Below are 23,082 nucleotides of genomic sequence, written 5' to 3'. Positions count from 1 at the left end.
AAAGAAATTTTATGACCTCTCCGATACTAACATCCCATGTTAGGAAAACTATGTGGTTTTTATTGATTGCATAATAGCTATTGACTTTTCAACACCACCACTCTTTTGACCCTTTGTCTGTGTATCAATGTTTCTTTCATTTAATAGGACAAACCTTGCAATCACCCGGCAAAAACTGCGAATGGTTTAAGCATCTTTATTATTAATGAAAGAAACGTCAGCGACTCTAGTTGAATATAAGATATCCTTCCTCAATAACACTATTCTTCATCGATATATCATGCAATTTCACATAATTGCTGTATTTGACAGGGGCAAAGCCAGAGCTTATTAATTATTCAAAATCTTTCCAGCTTGATTGTTTTCACTATGGTTGTTTTTGCAGCTTTTGACAATATTTTGTACCCTTGTGATGCCATGCTGATGAACCGTATCTTGTCTTCACTGGGTATCCTTTGTTGTAACATTTTTCTTTCAGAGCCTGGTGGAAATATTTATCTCGGCTTAACGATTTCGAAATAAACTCCAATAATGACAGATACAAATATTTATGCGGCATTAAATCTTCAATTCAAGCCAGTGCATTGAAGTCAGGTCATTTATTCAATTACTAATAAAATTTTAAATTCTTAGGAATTTTGTTTGTCCTAGTGCACTTAATATTTCTGAGATGAAAAGATATACTTGTAATAAGGAGTTGGAGGATTCTGGGAAAGGTTATAAGAATTTTGCGAGCATAATTATGCTAGTGAAAACCAAACTTTTGACCCGAAAATCTGCCAGGTTATAAATATAACATAGCAGCTTAGACATCTATTTCTTTTAAAAGATTTGATAATAGCTACAAAATTAAGAAAATACAATATGATATAATGAAATTGTATTTAAAAACACTGTATATGCACGCTCATGTAGATCGCAGGTGCCTCTTCCATTCAAAGTTTTATCATGCTTTTCTTGCATTCTACTTGCCCACAGTGCTCCTACCCATTTTCATTCTTATTTTCTCCGGGTAGTGTTGAAGTAACGTAAAAAGAAGATGCGTTGTAAAAGGAAAGTTAGAAGAGGAAAGTCAACCCCCCCCCCCCCCTTACAGAATTAAGCGAAAATCAGCTGTCAATTCTCATAAAATGCCTTCATTGAGAGTTTTGATATCAATCAAAATGTCCTGTTTTAGTTTAAATGTCTCCTTTGAATAATATATGGCCAGCATATGGTTATTTTGATGTGATATGTTAACAGTTCACAATTTTCACGAGAACGTTTCACTTTGTCCTCAAGATGAGTGTGAAAATTACAGCTGTAGAGTCGATTGGTTCAGGTTTAGCTGTTTTGAAGAAACACATATGTTTTATTTGGAAAAGTTATTATCAGTGATTAACATCTGTCAGTGAAATTTCATTTCTACATGATTTCCGCCTTTTATGTAAGCAATGAGGTGTGATGAACTAAAATGAAGTCATTTATTCGAGACGCTAAGAGATAAAAACAATTTCTCAAGCTTATGGAAATTCATCACATAATTTGATCAATTGAAAAAAAAGAACTCGCGTAAAACAATTCTTGGGAATTTTAAACAATAAAACATGTTTTCACATGTGTGTCATAATAAAAGCTTGTTATTTTTTGAGTTTGGCTTTGGAAAAGAAAAAAACTTTAGATAAACGTTAGATTTTCGTTTAACAGTTCTCAAAATATTCTTGGTACCAGAGCTTAAGGCATTGGAAGAGGAAAGGGAAAAGTGAAACTCTGGCTCTGGTACAAAAGATATCCTCTGAGTAAAGAATATCTGAATAAGGTTACAAACGTTAAGTAAGCAGCTTCTATCAGTTAGCATGAAATCCATCCTGAACTGTTTACTAGCAAAAACTTAATATTCAATTATTAGTCTTTTGCAAATAATGCTGGCTTCAATATAGTCCCGGTAATAAACTGCCATCAGGAACAGATTTTTGCAAAAACTTAAGGGAAATTAACTCTCTGTTTTCTATTAGATGATATGTATATAAGAAAACAAAGAGTGAAAAGAATTGTTGACTCTGATTTGTTTAATATTTTTAACGATAGAAGTTATCTAATACCGTTTTTAAAGATATCTGCCGATTGTTGAATGAACAAATTGGTTTAATACTACACCTGTAAGATTGCGGTATCAATCTGAATATTGTTTTGTTTTGGCAATCGACTGTCATGGGAATTGAAATCAAATCTCTCCGTGGCTGTTTGCGACCCCCCGGATCGATGGCAGAATATTAACTATTAATACTGCAGGATATCTTCTTCAGTTCACTCCAATAGGATCAGAAATGGATGTTCCAGAGAATTCCGATGATCATGAAGAAAGTAGAAATATAGTCGGATTAACCAGAGAGGCAACGATTATCGAAGTCTTCGAAGCCGAGAAGGAGACTGCCGCTTTGGAAGAAACGATTAAGGAGCTGGAAATTCAAAATGATGCTGATGAAAGTGATGACGCTACTACAATTGTTGACTTCAAAAGTTTGATGTCAAAGAAAGTTAGAGACAAATATTCGCTACTGCTTTATCTATGCTTGCTAACATTTGAGGCCGACCTCCCAGAGCAATTTTATGATGCCCTTTTTAAATCAAACTTAATGGCAAAAATAATACAACAGATTAAAGGAGAAGATTTTCGAAAAACATCGACAAAGGATTTGTGCTAATTAATGAGTGTGTGATTTTCATCTGCATTTCGCTATTTTGAAGACGTCTGCTGTACTTCAGAACTTTGATGTCACAATTCGACGTTGGTATAAAGTATTGAATCAATGTCATCGAAAATTATGAATCGGAAGATCGAATAGAAAATGGTAAATGCTTTAAAAAAGATGAATCGAATATTATAACATAACCTAGCAATAAATTCATGAGGCCCTGGCTTGTATTTGCAATGGCCGAAAATAATTTACGTAGTAAAACATGACCTCAATACATCAAGGAAAACATATGTTTGGGCAATCAAACATCATTTGCAGGTGCAATTTGACGTAATGTCTTTGAGCCATTAATATGTTTTTGTTTAACTTACTCGCTTTTTAATATAGCATTGAAATGCGACGGTAAACTAATACTTTTTGCATATCTTAGCACGTTCCCTGATATGCCGACAGTAATTTTGTTCAGAAGTTTCATCATTTTTCAACCTTGATCTTTTGGTATAGCTCACTGCTCAAACTGAGAAATGACGTTGTTAGATTGCCATATAGATATCTATAGCTAATGTATCACCAAAACATTGTTACTTCCATTTATAAAAACCTTGTAATTTGACAGTTGAATCAATAGTTCTTTGAAAGACTTAATACGTGAATACTTGCTTAAACTCCCAAAAATAGATAGATGTGATTCAAAGATTTAATCCCTACTTCCACAAATTATGTTAATTAAAGATCGACATTATTTTTAATTACGTTGGTAATTATGTTATTATTTCTTGAAAAGTTTGTTAGATGTATTAACAATAGATATTTTCAAGATGGCGGTAATCTTCTTTGTATATACTCAGATTATGCTTACAGTCAGAATCTAGAACCATGTAACCCTGAGCTAGTTACAAAAATCCTTTCAGATGACAAATCAAATATTCAAAAATCAATTAAAGAGCAAAATCGATCAATGCTTTCTAATTCAGTACATAATATTATCTTCTTTCTTTTCCTGATTTCTTATTTTTACTTAAGCCATATAATGTTAAATTTAATAATTTGACGTAGTTCGTATGATTGTTGTATATATTATCATGAAAATCGTTATATATATTTATGTCAACTTAATGATTATGATCCATTAAATCTAATATTTTTTCCTTAACTATAGTAAGATTACGTTCTTGTAAAGATAAGGTAATCGATTTCATGTTTTTTGTACCTACTAACCTGACGTCTGCCAATTCTTTGTTTTCATTTATCATGGATAATGGTGTAGTGGCAAAAATCGATTGAATAATGTATATTACAGCCGTAAAATAATTTGAGAGATTATTCGGTTTCTTCCAATACGCTCTTTCTAAAGATTTTCTGTCTTCTAATCTTGACAGATATGTTGAAGCAGTTTAATTAATATTACGAATGCATGTACGACACGCATTTCTTCCCAAAAAAATATTTGCTTCATAATAAATATGTTTCTGAAGAAGGTAGGAAGTGCATAAATGCTAGGATGCAACATTTCCGAGGTTTATCATAACACGAGGTTTATTTATTATTTTGAAATATAAATGGGATTAACTTATCCGAAATTGTTTGCTTCTTTGCATTCAAACTAATTAGGCAACTGTCTTGAATGTCTTGTCTGTTGAACAAAAAGATGCTTATTTATTGTCAAAAGGACTCTATTTAATATTCAATTTTTTAACGCATTTTCAGCTCAGATCAACCTGTGAGAAATTAATAGATGGAATTTTCAAACTATTAAACTTGCCGTATTTGGAAATGCAACAATTAACATCGACAGGAGATTGTAAAGACAGTAAAATGCTATCAATACTTTCCCACGTTCTCAGCCTATTTGTGTAAATGCCTTTCACCTGCCAAAACACAGAAGGCATATTTTCTCACAGTGGAATACAGATATCTTTTTTTGCTGTTGATGGGCTGATCCGATGGCGTCATAGCTGCTTGATGGCGGCAGAATTTATCATCTCAACTTGTTTACTATCCCCATGAAAATTGTGAAGCTGATGTCTTTTATCAACATGACAGGCCTTTCTTCTTCAAAATTCAGAGTGGTGATTTGATTAAGCAAAACATTTAGTGACGAATAAAACAAATCACTTTATGAAAATCACTTCAATCTAATTTTTGCACAAACTTTTGGTTCGTTGTTATTATTTAGTGAGAATCTATTGAGCTCAAAATTTCCACGAGAGTAAGGTTGTTTTAGTTTCTAAGCTTTAAAAGGCACTGTCGCATTTGTTTACATTGTAGGAAAAGGACAAAGGTGATATTGAGGATTTCCTAAAATTATTGGGCGAATTTAGTATTTAAGACAAAATGTATAACATTGCTTAAGACCATGATAGTATGTAGCAAAAAAGGAACGCTGCAACGCACTGAGAATAAGGAACAATAAACACACGTAAATTAACTGTGGCACACGTAAATTAAATGATAGTATATTGATGCTTCCTTCTTAATCTGACGTTATATCAACTGCTGCGCGAAAGCCGAATTCGTGGAATTTAGCTAGAATGGCAGTCTTTCTTACACAAACGGATACAAGCGAAAAATGAGTACATCACATCAACATCAGCAGGTATAAACAAAATTTTTACTTTAAAGAGAGGTTTTGTTGGTATTGACTTTATTTTAAATGCAAAGCAAACAGTATGCTTTAAAGGTCCTGTTTTTCTGCTAGTTGAATAACTATCAAATAAGCTTTTACTTTCATTGTAAACAGTGATTACATATATAAATGTATGCATAATTGCAAACGTTCAACTTCCGTTTTATCTAAAAGTATCATTTTATTTGAAAGTAATTAAAAGTTTTATTAAAGTAATAGCTCAAAAAGTTTCAATATAGCAACAATAGTATCTGCTCTAGTTTTGGTACAGATCAGTTCTATTTAAATTAGGGTCTCATGTTAAGCAAAAGAGGCCCAAGGAAAGATCTTTGTGACGCCCAATTAGGACACTTTATCATTAGAAGAAGCTATCTTTATCTTATATCAACACAATTCATAAGAGTAACCAAAACTTATGTCACTAAATAACTCTAGATTTTACTTAAAACAAACAAGTGACTTTAAATGTCAAAGGTTTTCTTAAGATTTCCAAATTTTTAGTAGCACAAGCCTTTTTTATAGACATCATACTGTGGATGAAAACCCTACTCTGTGGGTTCAAAAGACTGATTCAAAACATTTCTAGAACATTATCCCACATTTCTTCTTGTCGTGTTAATCGGTATAACCTATGGGTTGAGCCCAGTCTAAACTATCCAGCTCAAGAGTTGGGCTAAGCCTTGATTGAACCTAGGCTAAACAGCATGTATAAAGCATAAGATGAAAATTATTCTTCAAGGTTGTAGTTTTATATATTCATTCTGTAACAGGATTTTTTAAGAAAAAAAACCTTCAATTTAAAGCAGTTTATTGTATCAGATTCACTTGTAACGACGATTTCAGTTTTGAATGATATCAGATTTTCATTTTAGAAATGAAGAACAAGATGTTATTGATAAACTTTGCTTACTTTTGCGTTAGATAATTACCCGATTACAAAAAAATTCACACCAGCAATGGCAGATAATGTATCTATGTCAAATTACAGAAGGCCTGTATGTTTGAAACAGCGAAAATTTACAAATTTATAATCTTTTTAAAGGTACAAGGCAGCTACACTAATTTTGCAGAAGCTCCAACTAGCTTTATAGCAAAAGAAAGTGCTTCATGTGAAACTGAACTTGACATAGAAGGTGAGAAGGAAATAATTTCAAAATCAGATATATTTAACAAATTAGCTATAAATCTCTCTTGAATATGCACCGGTTACTTAAATATGTGCTTGTCACTAAAAGAATTTGCTCGTCCCTTAAAATGTCTACTATTTGCGTCTGTTATTAAAATGTCTACTTATTAAAATGTCTACTACTGTTTAAAATGTCATGCGCCATTTGCTTAGAATATGCGCCGGTCGCTTCTTTATAATCATCTCATTTTTTATTTAAATTTAAATGCTCATATCCACTTGAATAAGCGCTGTACTAAACGTCTCTTTGAAAATGATTCTATTCCTTTCAAAATAAGAACATTGTTATTCTCGTGGCTCCTGAATCGTACGAAACAAGAAAAAAATTCTTGGCTCTTTCAGGTGTTTCAGATAACGAAGTCAATTTTGAAATTACCAATTGGTATCTATTATGAAAAAAGAAAACAGAATGCAAATATATAAACAGAGACCAGAACTTCGGGTATTATTTTTCGAAAACATTCGCTAACGCTTTAGCCTGAAGTTCAAGATATGCAAAAAGTGCTGCATTTTAAATTGATTTAAAGAATCATTGTAACGGCATTATTACTGCAAAGCGATAGCCTGATGATTCGAAATGTTATTCGGATGCTAAAGGTCGAATGAAGCCTGCAATATTTATGACTAATAATTTAAGCCCTGCTCAAACGAAACACATGTTGTTGGATAAAACAAGTTTTTAATTTTTGGCTACCATGTTTTGTAATGTTTGATGAGATGTTATGAAATTTTCTTAGTAGCAGTAGGTTTAGGTTTGGTAAACAGAAGGTAGTAACTTTAGTAAATTACCATATATATGTTTTGCTAGGCTCGCCAATCGGAAACTACTTTTAACCAAACCCTGAATTGTCGATTGGCGAAACCAAGCACCTTTAAGTTTACCTGTCAATTTTCTGATCGATTCGTTGTCTTAATAGTGTCAAACACAATCGAATTAGACTTGCAATGAATGGTTTAAATACAGAAGGCTTTAAGGTTTTCGGGATTATGAATGTTTACGGGTATCCAAATTAGAATTGAATGCATCACACAATATTTTCGTATTTGCTAGTAAAAATTCACACGCATCAAGCATAGAAGCATAATTATTTTTGGCTCTCTTGCAGCCTTTTAGGTTCTATTGACAGACGTAAATAGATCTAATTGAAATAAAAGAACCAGGTGATTTCCTTATATACGTCTTTTAAACAGGAAAATGTGGCATGGAGGCCAAGTCTTTTCTCGCTGCCTTAAATATTTGAGCCTCCTATCGCAGAGCAACCTTTAGCTCTGCAGTTAAATGCTTTAATTTCTTGGCCGTTTTTTCATTCTATAAGCTTTCTTTATGTATAGTAGAAGACTCTGCTCATACTATACCGTTTTGTATCAGGCTCAGAGGGAAGGGGGAGGGGGGGGGGCTAACTAAGCCTAGTTTTGAACGGGTACGTGGCATTTTGGTTCAAAATTTTGACCCACAATTTTCTTTGTTGAGAATGCAAAATGCGCTCCATTACTTTTGAAGCAAATCTATCTATTGAAAACAGAGTTTTGGGAGCAACATACAACATACATTGTTACATAGTTTTTAGCCCGTCTTCAACATACATTGGATATTGGTCAAAAAAAATTTTTTTTTTTTTTAAAATTTTACTCTTAATTTGTACTAAAGTTTCATGCTTTTTACCAACAGATGCTAAATTAGATTTCGATGCAACTGGAAAGAGGAACTATCTTGCAGCATGTGAAAAAATTGGCACCACGCCAGTGTCACATTTGATAGAAAACCTTGCTCAGCCTGTGGTGCATTTGAGGTATCATGGTATTGGATCATCAGGTGCAATTGCTCTTTCAAGGGCACTCGGGGTTGGTGTGTTGTAAGAATGTTTTCATCTTCAATTACGTGGTGGTTTTGTAACTTTAGTACTACCATTCTAGTTTCTTTAATTATATATCATTATTCTACTGAAATCACATTCGTGTTTTTATATAGATGCATGAGTTCAAATTTTGGTTAATGGGAGATAGCTCGGAAGTGTCAAGTTAGCTCAGGAACAAACGTTGCAATGTGATGATTAAAATTTTTCCTTTAGCTTATATAGTGTAGTGTATCGCGAAATTCATACTTGTGCGATGCTATCTTTTGATCAACTTAGATACTGGCTTAGCACTGAACTGTCGTAACGAAAAGTGAAAACACGACATATGTTCCAGAGCCATGGATCTGCATCACACATCAACTCGTCATAACTTTTGCGAATTAGAATGCTTTAACAAGTTTCCAATGGTTCTCTTTACTGGTGGCAAACGCCATGAGCATCTTGAACATTAAAACTGAGTGATACCTTAGTGCATTAAGTGCATAATGCTTTGGTACATTAGGTATGATGAAATTTTTCCAAGAGTTAATATTCTTCAAACTTTGCACCACATTAAGAATGGGTCATACAAGCATAAGAACCATATTTTCTTGTCTTCTTTAAAACTGCCTTTTCGACTGTGTTTATAATTTTGTACTTCTATTTTTTATTTTTCTATTGCCTGAATCTAGTTAAATAACCTAATGAATGGGCCACCTTAGACCTCTGAATTATTCTACAGATAAATACAATGATTGTGGAATTGGATCTCTATGAAAATTATGTGGGACAATCTGGAGCAAAAGCTATTGCGGCAATGCTAAAAGAAAACTGCTACATAGCGAATATGGTAGAGAAAATGTCTCTGAATCTTTGATAACGTAAAAGCTAATGCTCTAATCTTGGGGTTTCTGGATAAGCGGGAAAAATTCGTTTTAAAGAACGGCAATTTTTTACTATCTTCTCCCTTCCTAACACTGTCTTTGCGTTGATGTAAAATTCACAGAAATGTTTTGGCTATTGTAATACATTTTATGTCGTCATATTTAACAAATACAGAATTTACAAGATGTTTAAGACGAAATTTAAAATTGTCGAAAACATTTTTGTTGTCTTTTCAACATACATCGATGTTTTGCTATGCTTTTGTGACACTCAATACCTTGGCACTTTGATGTTTATAATTGAATAACATGTTTATAAAAGTTTTCTTAAATCTATGGGAAGTTTATACATTCTTGGCTATATAATATCCATTTAATATATATTCACCAAGGAAACAAACGCCTTGTTGCAAAGTGCTTGTGTTTTTATAGATGAAAACCAATGATCTGTGATAGCCTAACCCATTCGTTTATATAGAATCTTGGCAGAAACTATTTGACTCCTGATGGCTGTAAATGGATATGTGAGATGCTTCAAACCAATACAAGTTTGTTAAAAGTGGATTTATCATGCAATGAATTTGGTGATAAAGTTGGAGACAATTTGGCTAACGCTATAAAAGCAAGTCTTTCTTTGATAATCATTTTTATCATGTTGGTAACATTCTAACATAAACAATTTTGTCAAACGAAAAATTTCATATTCAATCAATATATTTAATCTTTAATCCAATTAAAGACAGCATTTTAATTAAATCTTTTATTATAGTATTATAGTATTATCAAATCTATTTCATACTTGACAAGCTCTGATAAACATGTAAACAGGATAGTCAATTTTCAACGTGGACTTTGTATACTCATGGGCCAGTTAACATTTGCATCATAGATTTCTTTCGTTTCATTTAAATTTGTAGAATCAGTGAAAACGCAAACTTCCTTAGGTTTATTTCGTGGGTTTAAAACTTATTTTTACTTTAAAAATTGCTTAAATTTGTTACGTTTTAGAGCAATTGTAAATTGGCTTGGCTGAACCTAAGTGAAAATGACCTTGGTGAGAAGGTCGGCATAGCGTTGGGCCCAGCTATCAGTATGTATTGACTTGAAAACATTCATTTTCTAAAGGTATACCAAAAAGGACAATACTTCATAACATATAATAATTATTATGTTTTAAAGCAACGAATTAAGAGAAATATATTTTCTAGTAAGATGTTTGCTGCCTTGGTAGTAAAATTTATCACTTGAGAAAGTCATTCAAAAACAATTATTGTTCATCAATTGTTAGCTCTGATGGTCACCTGAGCAAGTACAATTTGGGTGATTTTTTTCTCCAAATTGATCACATGTTTTTATCAAAACTGTCAAAACTGAAAATGTGCTTGTCAAATACCTTCGTTTAAATAGGGGAGCTGCAAAGCTATAAATGATGGATTGTACATTACAGGACTAGTAAGAATTGCTTTCCAGTCAATATCTACACAAGTTTTACAGGTTTTATAGAAATTCTGCTTTATAAACAAACATATATTCTGTTCTAAATAGCAATGAATGACGCATTGGAGCATTTGGATTTGAGCTGGAATCAAATCAGGGGAAAAGGAGCTGCAGATGTGGCTGCTGGCCTTTGGGTATGTGTGCAATGATTGAAATAATCCTGATTTGACAGGATTTGCGGAGCTTTATTGTGTTCTAACCTTTAACTGTGAACAGGTACTGCAAGCTGCCTATTTTCATGCAAAAACATAAATCGTTGGTTTTAAAGCACTTAATGTTCATAATTTCTATTTATTATGGACACAAGACTTGATGAATATAGAAGAAATATTCAGTTTCAAGGGGCCTACTTTTTAACAAATTTCCAAACGAACTTAAAACTGAAAACTCATCGCTACGTTTCAAAATTAAGTTAGGTGAACATTTTAAGTCATAGATCATGTATAAAAGATACCTTTTAGTTCACCTGGCCTGTAGCCAAACCAAGTTTTTGATGTATTTTGCAAAATCAATGTCCAATGAATAAGAACTGTATAACAAATTTAGTGCAATTAGTAGGTGTTTGCAAAGTTGTTAATTGAATCCTCTTGCTGTTTTTACAGACAAATTGCACTCTCAAGTATTTGGACCTGTCTTGGAACGGTTTTGGAAATCTTGGGGCCCTGGCCTTAGCTGAAGCACTCAGAGCGAATAATACTTTGACAGAACTTGACATCAGGTTTACAGACAGTATTATTTTTGTTATACGAGTCTTTGATGGTCAGGTTATGAGCAAGGGAATATTGAAAAGTTCTGAACAACCTCAGGCGTGAATGAGGACACGTCCTGTTTCTAGAAATGGTTCTGAGAATGTCTACAGGCGGTTTCCAATTCTCAAGTAATTTGAGAATGTTTTCAGTGGAAGATTTTGACATCAGTCACAAAGAAGTTTTTATCTAGTAGGTAGTTTTAGCCTAATTGATTTGATCTATGTTTGAATAATATTTTTGGCGATAGCTTGAAGCTTGAATTTTTTCTCCAGCAACAATCGAATTGGTACAGATGGTGCTCTTCTTCTTGCTAAAGGAATCAGTGGCAACAATACTCTTGAAATATTCAAAGTAAGACTTAATGATTTTGAATCTAGCTACGTAGCAAACAAACAAAATCTTTAGAGCTCCTTCATAAAAGATGAAAAAAAATGATGCCGCTTGATAAAATCGTTATAAAAATGTTCATTTTCCTATCGATTGCATTATATACTTTTATGAATTCTAAAATTGTCAAAAATGAGTATTCCCACTAAAAAATTTACTCTCCTTGCAGATAAAGTCATCTTCAAGGATATTTGATTAAAAGAAGTCTGAAATTTGCATAAAAACTTTCAAGAGAATTTTTTTCATATATTTAACAGTTTATGTAATATAATTTGCTTTATGCCATTAGAAAACTTTTTTGCTTGGAAATTTCTGCTTGCAAGGCTTCTTAGCTGAAAAGTCACATTGCTAAGCACCAAGAAAAAACACTATTCAATTCGAATAAAAATGTCAAAGTCTGTCAAAAATAGATCCTTTATGTCCATCTTTCATATCGTAAATATTAGCAATGATGTTGGAGTAATAAAGTGATTTGAAAAAGTCGAAAAATGCTCAATCTATTTCTAAAAAGCTTGTTCATTTTTTTACACGACAGATGGACGGTAATCCGATAAGATCAACTGGAGTTGTCTTGATAGTTTCTGCAGTTAATAACAAAAGCGACACTGCTATTCGAGAGCTGCATTTCAAAGTAAGCAATTGACGTTTGCAAGCGAATCTTAACTCCCTTTTATATGATGTAAAAACGCAAAAATTAAGTTTTACTCACTGTTGCTTTGCGTCTGATGAAGAACGGATACATTAAATTACGGAGACTTTTAAAAAAGAAGATATTTAAATGTGGTTTGTAAGCTGTCACTTTGAATTTCCTTTTTCTAATCCACACAAAGATTGCAATATGAATTTACAAGCTACGCTACTTTACAATTACCAGACATCTATTTGATACTACTGGGACGATACCCCAAGGCCATTTGAACATGGAGATTAAACTAAAACATTAATTATTATATGATTGTAAAGAAAACAATATCAAAGCATAGTACAACATCACAGACCTGACCCTACAAAGAACTGTTCGGGAAGAAGAATCTTGCATGACCAAACTTCATAATTCAAGTGTGCAGACTGTTTAGAACAATCAGTAAGGTCTAAAAAGTTATTAAGACAACAAAAATTTATTTGCTTAAAGTCTGTGGTCTCCAAAACATGCATGGTGCGTGTCGACTGTGTAATGAAGTTGATTGGCCATTCTTGCAGTGAAAATCAGGTTGTTGTTGAACTAGTTGGAGTTAGATCTAAATATGAATCTCTATAAGTTGTAATGAAATATATAATGAAGCAACAAATTAAAGTCTGTAGAAAATATTGAACCGGTTCTTGCAGAGGAGATCTAAAACACAGATTTTCTGGCACGATTTTCGTTCCTTTTAGTTATGCTGCATTTTCGACAAATATCTTTCTATTGGTTTATATCTTTCTATTGGTTTTCTATATAATGGTTTCATTATCAAAACAAAACGAATCAAGGGTGTTTAAGTAAAATTATCTCTTTTTGCATTTCAGGGAATAGTTGTTGATGAAGAGTTTGAAGAACTTCACAAAGAAGTGACAGACACAAAGAAAATTGTCGTTTTTGCAGAGTTTTCAAGAGTTTCTGCTCTCCAAAAGATCCAAAGACTAATAGACGCAGACAAGGATAAATGGATTCTTGCATTCGAGGAATTGGACGAACATCATATATTACGTGTTCCAAACGAGGTTTTTTTCAATGTTGTTGAGGTAAGTGAAATTATTAAAAGACGTAATGGCATTTTGGCAGATAAACTGTCCTGTTAATCATGTGTTTATAGGCAAAAAGGTAAAAATTAAAAATACTTGTCTTATGTCTTTTGTTTTATGCATCATGTCTTATATCTTATGTCATATATCTTATGTCTTTTGTATGCTAAAAATATAGCATCCAGAAAATCTATATCTTTTATAAAATTGCAAAGATTTATTTACTTTATTTCATAGACACTTGGTTTACACCTTAACACTGAAGAAAAGCTTGTGCTTAGTTCCAAACTGAAGTCGGACAGCTTTGGTAACATTTACTATAGGTAAGTATATGTACTTGAAGTTTAAATAGTACCCTTATAAATGCCTTCCTTCCACACAGCAAGTGGACCCATAGAGCTAACGCACTTATAAAATATGACAGTAGAAGAATCCCTTTGTAGCTATAATTCTTTTAATTGCATTCGTTTCATTACTTTGTTTAAGTTTCATCAGATTTTCAAAAGCAAAATTGATGTTTGTAAACAAAATTGCCACTATCATAAATGGTTCCTACATTTAATCAACATGCACTTAAGCTGCTTCCTACATAAAATTTTACATGAACCCAATCCAATCAAATACCGCCTAATTTTGAAAACGTTCTGTTTTTTACACATAATGGATAAAAAATTGCCACCCGGTGTTGCATTCAAGCCATCAACTTGCTGTATAGTTATTATCAAGACTTGATAATGTAAGCCAAAATTAACCATAATCTTCATTGAAAATCTTCTAATAAAAGCAAAAATTTGATGTAGTTCGGACGGGCTATAATATAAATAGAATCATTCAAATGTTACAGCGAACCAAATTGAACAGTGTCTTTTCGAATTTACCGTAATCACTCTAGACTATCAACCGCTTTACTGTAGTCTTCTGGCAGTTGAATTAAATAATCTTGTTTGTTTTGAAACTACGACTAACAATTTCCAGATCAATGATAACAAAAGATCTGAGTCACTTTTTTACACCACTGTACATTTTTCCCTTTAGGCACGTTCTTCTTGGTTTCTCAAAAGAAACGCCCAGTAAAGAACAGTCTCGAGAAAGCAGCGAGAATTGAAATTTAGTGCTTAATAATGTTTCTATTCATCTATAGGTTTATAGTATTGTTTGTTAAAGTCTTTTAAATATTTCATTGTAAGCTAGAACTTTGCATTGAACAGGAAAATAGTCAGGTAGTAAACAGTGTCATGCTAAGATAGAGAGTATTATTTTTTCTTTTAAATCTGAGAAGCTAGCTTTCTTCTGGCACATTCTACTCGACATAGATTTATGAAAATCTTAGCAATACGAGCAGCTAATGAGCAGATCCAAAATTCACCTCGTTCTCTGGAACTGGCTCAGGTTTTGCTTATTTGCCAGTGTTTTCACTTGAAATCGCGCTTTAAATTTTAAAATCGGAACAATGTTTGTTACTTTTTGAAGTTGTTGTGTTATCCAAGATATATTTAAATTCCTTTCTTAGAGCCTCAAATTTTAGCTGAACGATAACAAAAATCTAACAACAAGATTATCAATGAGCTAATAATGTAAAATAATTTATTCGATATAATCCATAATATGCAGTCACAAGATGCTTTGGACGCCCAGAAAAGCTCAAATTTGAGCTGCAGAGCCAAGTGCTCCGATTTAAGTAATCTAGCTAATTTAGTGAGGTAGAAAAAGTGAGGTACCTAGAAAAAGCAGTAATCATACACTATACAGTTCATTTTCATTTTATCATATTTATACACAAAAACCCTATCAGCTTCTAAGTTAAAAAAGAAAAAGTAAAGATTAATTTACATATAATGCTGGTCTTCCTAGGGATCGTGCTTCGGAAAAGGATGCTAATTTTCCAGGAATTCCTTAATTTCTTTTGAACGTGGTAATCGTGGAGCTCATTCTTATCTGTAATGGAATTTCGTTCCACGTCTGTGCACCACAGTAGAAAAAACTCCTTTTGGAGAATTCTAGGATTTGCCTTGGGATGTCTAGGTGAAGGCAATTTCTTGTTGAATAATTAGATATTTGGGATCCTGTGACAAGTTTCAGTGAGGTAGAAAAAGTCAAAATAGCAAATAGAGAGGAAAGGAACCATTCCTTGTATGTTTTTCTTCTTTCAGAAATGTCGTTTACGAAAAATTAAAATTCTTAATGCTAGAGGAGCCCAAGTGAAAAGAAAATTATGATGGAAAAGAAAAAAAGAAACATACCTCGCTTAAAATAAAGCCAACCTCGCTTAAAAGTAGCCTCAATTCAGTAACCAGTTTCCCTGGCACATGTTCAAGATGGCGGTCAGCATAGACGACTTTTTGAAGGCGAATTTGGGACAGTTGATGTCTATTGGCTTGCCAGATGATCTTTATTTCAAACTATACGAAAAGCTGTACCCTGAACTAATTTACGATGCAGGGGATTCATTCATATTTAGTGAATCTGGAGAAGGTAAAATTTTTTGATTATAAAACAGAAGCACTCCAGAACCGGTCTGGATTTCATGGCAGTTTTCGACGAGATCTCGGGAGTGCACAAGCTATTACCCGGGAGGGCAAGGGTGAATTTGTGATAAGTGCACAGATTTGAATGTGCATCAAATTTCTCAGTGATTCTTGAATGAGTGCATATTGTTTGGTCACTTTTCCTGTTTACATCAATTTTACATCTAGGGAAATTAATAATTGAGAGTTGAAGTAGGCACCTACCACTACCATGAGTGGCCGTTATTCAAATTCCTAAAGGTTTGTCAGGTAAAGAGATCAATAAAAAAAATGTTTGAAAAAACCAAAAACAAGATCATCCTAACAGCTAAAGTATGATCTTAAGCAAGGCCACCGAGAGGGGGACAAGGGCCTCTGTTAAATGATAGTAATCAGTTTATAGAATGGAAATACGTAAGAACGAAACAATTGAAACAAAGTAATATTGAAACAATTGCAAGAAAATGACTGCAAAGAATATTCTGAAGTTTATTTTAAGCTAATCTAAAGAACAGGGTTTCAAAAATTTTCTGGCAGCCCTGATCTTAAGTGGATCACTCATTTTAGAATGACACTTTTTTCCAATCTCCGCTGGACACAAATTTAGAAAGACACTTGGCCATGTTTGAAAAAATCCATACTGGACTCCAGAGGCCCTTGTCACATCTTGAAGGATAAGCTCTGGAAAGACCATAGTTCATTTTTTTCGATCTGTCAACTCTGCTGGTTTCACTGGGAGAATCCTGCCTGGCTCGCATGCATCTGCATGGCCTTTGCAAGTGATGCTGTTGGGCTGGATCTTCTTCATCTGTTTTCACTTAATGTTAGGGCTATTGCCATTCGTAAATATCGTGTCTTGGCCAGAAAGGTACAGAGTTTCCTATGAATCATCAATAATTGCTTGGGGGTACCGTCAATAATATTTCTAATTTATTGCAAAAAATGCCTTAATCTTCTCATGAAAAGCAACAGAAAAGCCCAACAAAACGACATGTACAACATTGTCGTACAATGTACAACAAAATTTTATTTTCCAAAAAGTGTCAATTAGAACCTCCTAAATATTTGCCCATTTTTATAAATTTTAGAATTGGGGTTGCCCTCTCCTCGATTAGCCTAGCTAGCTACTGGGAGAGTTCCTCCTCAAGAAATTCCCCTGCATGCAAATCCCTAGAGTTGTTTTCTGTTTTCTGCCTACTGTTTTCTAACCTACTCTTTTTGCAATCTGATACTAGCAAGTACCACATTTCTCAAGCTAATTTTGAATGTCAAATGACATTAACCTAAGTTCACTTAAACAATTTAATTGCTTTGTTGAGTATTTTCATTGTTTGGTCAATTACTTTATTTTTTTCTGATTAGGATACAAACTTTGTTCAAAGAAGGAAATCAAGAAACACAGTGACATATTTCTTGTTGATCATGCATGGACAAGTGATGGTGGTGCAATGGCAAAAAAACAGCTAGAAAAAATGCCTCAGTTGGTTTCCAGAATGCAAACCATGTTTGGGTTAAAAGAATTTGATGATGATTTGGAATCTAATGATATAGAGTATTTGGACAGTTGTGTTGTGGTGCAGAGTACATGTAACTGTTCACTTGAAGAAGCAAGGTAATTGTTTCCAGTCCTATTCTATTAGCCTAAATTCTTATTTAATACATGCCTGTCTATAAATTCAAAAGAATCCTGCATATAAATTCTGAATTTCCTTGAACCATTGCACAGAAAGCATAACAGTGTGTTTGGTGTTTACTAAACCCTTTCTATCTGTGTGCTGTGTGTCCCACAAGCAGCCCCACACCATTCAACTCAAGCCACAGGATATAACCAAAGTTAAGACTTTGAATACATTTTTAGACCACAATATTAGGTCTTTGAAGACTTTTGCAATCTGGGGTTTGCAACATGGTAAACTGACAGCCTATTGAAGTGCTTCTAAGGTCATTTTAGGAAACTAAATTCAATTCTAAAATTGGCATAGTGTCCAATTTTTGCTTTTGCTACTCAAAGTTTGGTCTAGGCTGTGAAAGCAGCACAGAATTTGTGATGCAATTAGATGCCTAGAGCCCCATGGTTTTGTCCATGCAAATGACCATAGAGCTTGGATTGACTACAATTTTAACCAATTGAGTTCTGATTCAATAACAAAATCAAGTAAATAAAACAGTGAAAGGAATTGATTAAGAGGGGATTGATTAACAATGTCCATTTCACTCTCTGCCTTCTGTGAGGTTCAAATATGATCATCATCAGTGCTAGGCCAGATCATGGAAGCAGACAGCTTGTTATCATGGTCAGCATTTGAACTCTTGTTCAACATCAGCTAGATCTCCTGATGTCACTGGGGGCATGCTTTTAAAACAAAAATAGGCATTTTCAAGCTATTTAACAGCAAATTAAGATTCTATCTTTGGAAATGATTTAATTCATTTAATTTATCAAAATCAACAAAAAATTCACACAGTAGAAGCACTTTAAAGAATTTTTTAATACTATATAACTCTTTCTGAAATATTAGATTTTATGACAGATCATCAATTTTTTAAATTTTGCAAATTTTTGAAAATGTCTGCATAAAGGGGAATCAGAATCAGATAGTTGTATTCATAATATTAGAAAAATGTCTTTTGCCAGGTTCCTTAGGTATCAATATTGTGTGGAGTATGAAGGAAATACTGAAGTAATCAGGGAAAGAGTGAAAATATAGTGGACATTTGGGTAATCCTAGGAATTTAGGTTATCCTGGGTTTTAAATTAAATATAGGGATGTGCCTATTGAAGAGGAAAAGAGGAACTTAAAGAGATAAAGTATGTCATACAATGTTCCAAACATTGGATAGTATAATAAAGATTGAACCTGTAGGCTTTACAGCTAGTAATTGATGTCATTACTTGTTGACTCTTTAGTATTTGCAGGATAACTTTGTACTTGAATAACATGTTGTAATTATTGTGAAGAATAATAATGATACCACAAATTAAGTCACTGACTGTTGAATGATGAAGAATAATGAAGAAATTTTTTTGTCCAGTTTTTAACTCACTATTTTATCTCAATTCTGTTATACTATTCACCTTGCAAGAACATTTAAATTTGTAAAAGTATCTTTTATTCTAGATTTTTGAATTTTTTTAGCTCACCTCATTGTTTGATACTATTTAATTAATTTTTAGGCATGTGCTTAAGTCAAGCAAAGAGTGTGTAATTGATGCAATATTGAAAATTGAAAATGGTAACCAACCAAAGCAAGCAAATGACGATTCCCCTCCTTGTACATTTGATGAATTTAAAAGAGCTATGCAGACTTGTGCCCCAGATTTAGCAGAGGCTGGTGTTTCAGAAGATTATCTAAGGAAAATGTATGCAAACTTTATAAAACAGCAAGGCAAAGGAATTGGGGCTGCCATGACATCAAAATACAACTGGGCAGATAACAAAGAAGATGGCCTAGTTGAAGTTCATGTTGCCATCAAACCAAGTATCCACAAGGAGAAAATTAAAAGCCAGTTGACTCTGAATCATTGGCAGTTGGATGTTGAAGGGATGGGAACACTGATTGCAGGTCATTTGTTTGAAAATGTTATTCCAAGTGAAAGCTGGTGGGCTATTGAATCACCTGGAGTTCTAAGCATGTACTTGAAGAAGGGTCAGTCATATGGAGAAGAATGGCTGGTAATTTTCAGATGATTGCAATTTTTTTAACCTTTTATGTAATGGTTCTTGGTAAACCTTTAAGACTCTCTTTAAAGGTGTAGTAACATTCAGATGCATAAAATCATTCAAGTTGAACCTGTTTTTAAAAAGCCTTTTTTAAACCCAGTTTTGAAAAGATTTGTAAATACTTTTTGACTGAGTTTAAATTGTGATACTTTAGCACTTTTAGGCTGAAAAAATTTATGCTCAATATTAGTAGTATGTGAGATGTCAGGGACTGTTGTTTACATCAATTCTATTTTTACTCAGGAGCTGATAAAAGGTGAAAAACAGCTATCTCCTGCTGAAATCGATGAAGCTGCTTGGTTGAATGATTTGCAATGCAAAGCTGAAGTCAAAGATATTCTTGATGGAATGTGGGCTTATAATCAAACATACAGGCTCGGCTCAACAAAATCACGACCTGCATGGTATATTATGGATGAAGTAGGAAGTGCTATTGGTCATAGCAATGCACCAAACTTTTTATGTGCACCATTCTTCTTTTTGGATAAAGGAATGGTATTAAGCTTGCTTTGGCCAGTGAAAGACATAAGTTTTGGAGATGAAATCACAAGAAACTTTGTTCCAAAATCCTTCCTTGGGGAAAACGAAAGTAATTTTGACACACGTATAGCATTAATTGCTTCTCATTTAAGTGGTTTGTCACTCAATACAACAGCTGAAGACCAGATAGCTGAAGGAAAATTATCAACCAAAAATAAAAGTTTCTTGCTAAAGAATATGCCAGAAAATGGTTCTTTTGGCAAAAGGAGAATATTTTGTGATTTTATTGATGCAAATGATTTATCTAAAGTTGCTACAAATATTGGATGTTCTGTGACAAATGATCTCAAAGATGGTGAATGCATCCTCTCAATGTCACCATTGCCAGTGTCAGAACTTTCAACTGGAGCTAGAGTGAACCATTTTGCAGGGGAAGAAGTAATCTTCAATAAGAGTAAACTGCATAGTATTTTGAAAACAATTTATAAGGAATCTTCATGGTGTACCAGAAAGTTTTGCTTATTAACAGAACTTTCATGTTTTTATAAAGAAACAGGCAGTAAGAGTTGCAATGATTACTGGGTTTTACACACAGATAATTCAATGCAAAGCAATGTCTCTCCAGTTTTGGCTTCAGACATATTAAGAATAAGCAGACTGATTGAAAGTGGATTCACAATTGCTTCAAAATGTAAGTCAGATCCATCTAACAAATTCAATATAATATCTGATATATAATCAGTTGTTGATAGGTCAATGCAAGCAAGTAGTCTGTTATCTTTTGTCTTTTTTGTAAACCTTGAAGCTGTACCCCAAAACCTCGCGGGGGGCTACTTAGTATATTTTGCTGACGGGATGTGCACGTCTTTCCAGGTATCATTTTCAGCAATTCATTCTAAGGCCGGGTATCTATTCTAAGGCTTTTGTTTTCCTTTGTTCTTTTTCCCAGAAATTCTAAAGCCGAGTGTTATTTTTAGCTTTTTTTCTAAAGCGGGTTCACCAAAACAATCTTAGGAGTGCACACCCCCTTGGTTTTGGTGTTCAAGTACCCCCCCCCAGGGCCCAAAACCAAAGAAAAAAGTATCAGTTTATTAATTAAAAATCCCAGAGACTTGAAATCATAGTCATGTGGATTTAAACCTCCTTAATGTGATTGGAAATGATTTAGAGATCCCATGGTTCCCTGTTTTAAATTTTTTGCAAAGTCAATTTCCTTGATCTGCTTTGTGCTTTAACCTTTCATAAAATACTTGTACAATTTCAAACATATTTTATGGAACTTCAGTTGCCTCTGAAAACACAATTAAAGAAAAGCCAGCATTCAATATTTTACATCCCTGGAAACCTTTTTGTATTTCCTATTTTGTATTTCACACACTTTATTTTTTGCTTTACATTTTTCTTGTAGTTATTCTACACACCCAGTTATACAAGGAAAAGAAATTTGCATTGTCATATACTGTCTACATACACGGAAGAAACCCAACTGAAATTTTTGTTTACAACAAGCCATGCATTAGAGAAGGGAAGCAGAAATATGATGCCAATAAAACATTAGATGAGTATGACTCCTCTGCAACTCTTACTGAAAGACCAACACCTGCCTTTGATCCTAAAAGGCATCAAGACTTTACTGCATTTACTTCGTCTATAGATGAGGTGATGAAGAAAGGGGGATTTGACAAAACATGGGACAATGTTCAGCAAGAAATCCTGAGAACAATTGGAACTGTCATTGAGATTGTACTTCCAAGCATCTCTTTTGAAAGCAGTTCATCATTTGCCCTTTTTGGTATTGATTTAATTTTAGATGCAAATTTTAGGCCAATTTTTCTTGGGTTTGACCAGGTCCCAACCTTCTCAAGTGCTGAAATGCTTGAAGATATATTATGTGCTATTTTATGTACTGACCAATCACATGGATTGCCAAGGGGAAGTTCCTTTACTAAGATGTTATTTTCCTAAAATAGATCAATTTTTAATGTAGTTGAATATAGCAGTATGGTACAAATTGCTCTATGTGAATTACTGTTCATGTGAATGCAAAGAATTTGTATTTTATTTTTTTCCTTTGCCATTTTCTGTTGCTCTCATTCTTTGGGGATATTTCTCAATGCATTTGCTATATACTAACAATGTGTGAGTCAGTGAGTATTTGAGACTTTTACAAAAAGAGTAGCTTCTGATCACTATGAAAATTCAAACTTGCAATGGTGATTTATTTTGTTCTTATCCTATTTTGCAAATATTCCCCTTGACAAGATGAAACTAGTAATTATTTAGCATTCATGCTGTTGCTTTAAGAAACAGTATTGTATAATATAAATAATTTAAGGGATTATAAAAATAGTGTGGATTTTGCGAAGTAAGCTCTTGGATGTAGTATGCATTGTGAAAGTGGGGAGGGTGGCACATAGGGACACTTATGTGAGCTACAAATAGACATTCATCTGTGTGTCTCAAATGTGGGCGCATTTCTCCTGGTTTCGATGTATATGATTAGTTTAAATATCCCAGGCTTTTTGCCAGAGCAAAGTTTGTTTCTGTCAACATAAACTTTGTTCAAAATTGGTCCCAAAGTTTCTTCTGTCTTGAAATTTACTACCATGTTGCACTTTAAGGTAGCTCATGAAATATACCTTTAGAATATTAACATGTTTTTGAAGAAACTGACTCTCTTCAGTTCAAGACTTGCAGGCACAAGTTAACTGACTTACTGTTTAATGGAATTAATTAATCCAATATCAAGCACAAAGGTACAAGATGACTCACAAAGAAAGTTGAAGACATGGAGAGTCATCAGCCAGTGGTG

General features: G+C 33.4%; 2 protein-coding genes across 3 annotated transcripts; both read left to right on the top strand.

Moving 5' to 3' along the window:
- The first annotated feature begins 4,853 nt into the window (after nucleotides 1–4,853).
- Nucleotides 4,854–15,390, top strand: LOC135690708 (uncharacterized). 2 transcript variants are annotated; one of them, XM_065208351.2, is made up of 13 exons: nucleotides 4,854–5,274; nucleotides 6,347–6,437; nucleotides 8,160–8,332; nucleotides 9,068–9,175; nucleotides 9,688–9,831; nucleotides 10,218–10,299; nucleotides 10,755–10,840; nucleotides 11,309–11,424; nucleotides 11,728–11,806; nucleotides 12,378–12,473; nucleotides 13,349–13,564; nucleotides 13,802–13,887; nucleotides 14,600–15,390. In XM_065208351.2, exons 1-13 carry the CDS (start codon nucleotides 5,248–5,250, stop codon nucleotides 14,667–14,669), a joined length of 1,374 nt encoding a protein of 457 aa, XP_065064423.2. In that variant the 5' UTR covers nucleotides 4,854–5,247; the 3' UTR covers nucleotides 14,670–15,390. The 2 variants fall into 2 exon arrangements, with proteins under 2 accessions (XP_065064423.2, XP_065064415.2); XM_065208343.2 differs by lacking the exon at nucleotides 4,854–5,274 and having other exon boundaries at nucleotides 5,292–6,437.
- Nucleotides 15,391–15,769: 379 nt separating this feature from the next.
- Nucleotides 15,770–22,326, top strand: LOC135690690 (tubulin--tyrosine ligase-like protein 12). Its single transcript, XM_065208318.2, has 5 exons — nucleotides 15,770–16,036; nucleotides 17,431–17,680; nucleotides 19,244–19,742; nucleotides 20,034–20,961; nucleotides 21,679–22,326. The coding sequence occupies exons 1-5, from the start codon at nucleotides 15,871–15,873 to the stop codon at nucleotides 22,233–22,235; spliced, it is 2,400 nt and encodes a 799-aa protein (XP_065064390.2). The 5' UTR covers nucleotides 15,770–15,870; the 3' UTR covers nucleotides 22,236–22,326.
- Nucleotides 22,327–23,082: the final 756 nt, after the last annotated feature.

Source organism: Rhopilema esculentum, chromosome 10 (genome assembly GCF_057945365.1).
Source record: "Rhopilema esculentum isolate cy_ngs chromosome 10, ASM5794536v1, whole genome shotgun sequence".
NCBI lineage: Eukaryota > Metazoa > Cnidaria > Scyphozoa > Rhizostomeae > Rhizostomatidae > Rhopilema > Rhopilema esculentum.
The sequence above is the reverse complement of the archived record's forward strand: the minus strand, read 5'-3'. Positions and strand labels throughout refer to the sequence as shown.

What these genes read in the sequence shown, in the direction of transcription:
- LOC135690708 (XM_065208343.2), top strand. Translation starts at nt 6,302, where the DNA reads ATGTTTGAAACAGCGAAAATTTACAAATTTATAATCTTTTTAAAGGTA. An exon ending in ATGTGGCTGCTGGCCTTTGG is followed by an intron (nt 10,841 to 11,308) that starts GTATGTGTGCAA and finishes CTGTTTTTACAG; the next exon opens with ACAAATTGCACTCTCAAGTA. An exon ending in TTTGGTAACATTTACTATAG is followed by an intron (nt 13,888 to 14,599) that starts GTAAGTATATGT and finishes TTTTCCCTTTAG; the next exon opens with GCACGTTCTTCTTGGTTTCT.
- LOC135690690 (XM_065208318.2), top strand. Translation starts at nt 15,871, where the DNA reads ATGTTCAAGATGGCGGTCAGCATAGACGACTTTTTGAAGGCGAATTTG. An exon ending in TGTTCACTTGAAGAAGCAAG is followed by an intron (nt 17,681 to 19,243) that starts GTAATTGTTTCC and finishes ATTAATTTTTAG; the next exon opens with GCATGTGCTTAAGTCAAGCA. An exon ending in ATTCACAATTGCTTCAAAAT is followed by an intron (nt 20,962 to 21,678) that starts GTAAGTCAGATC and finishes TTTTTCTTGTAG; the next exon opens with TTATTCTACACACCCAGTTA.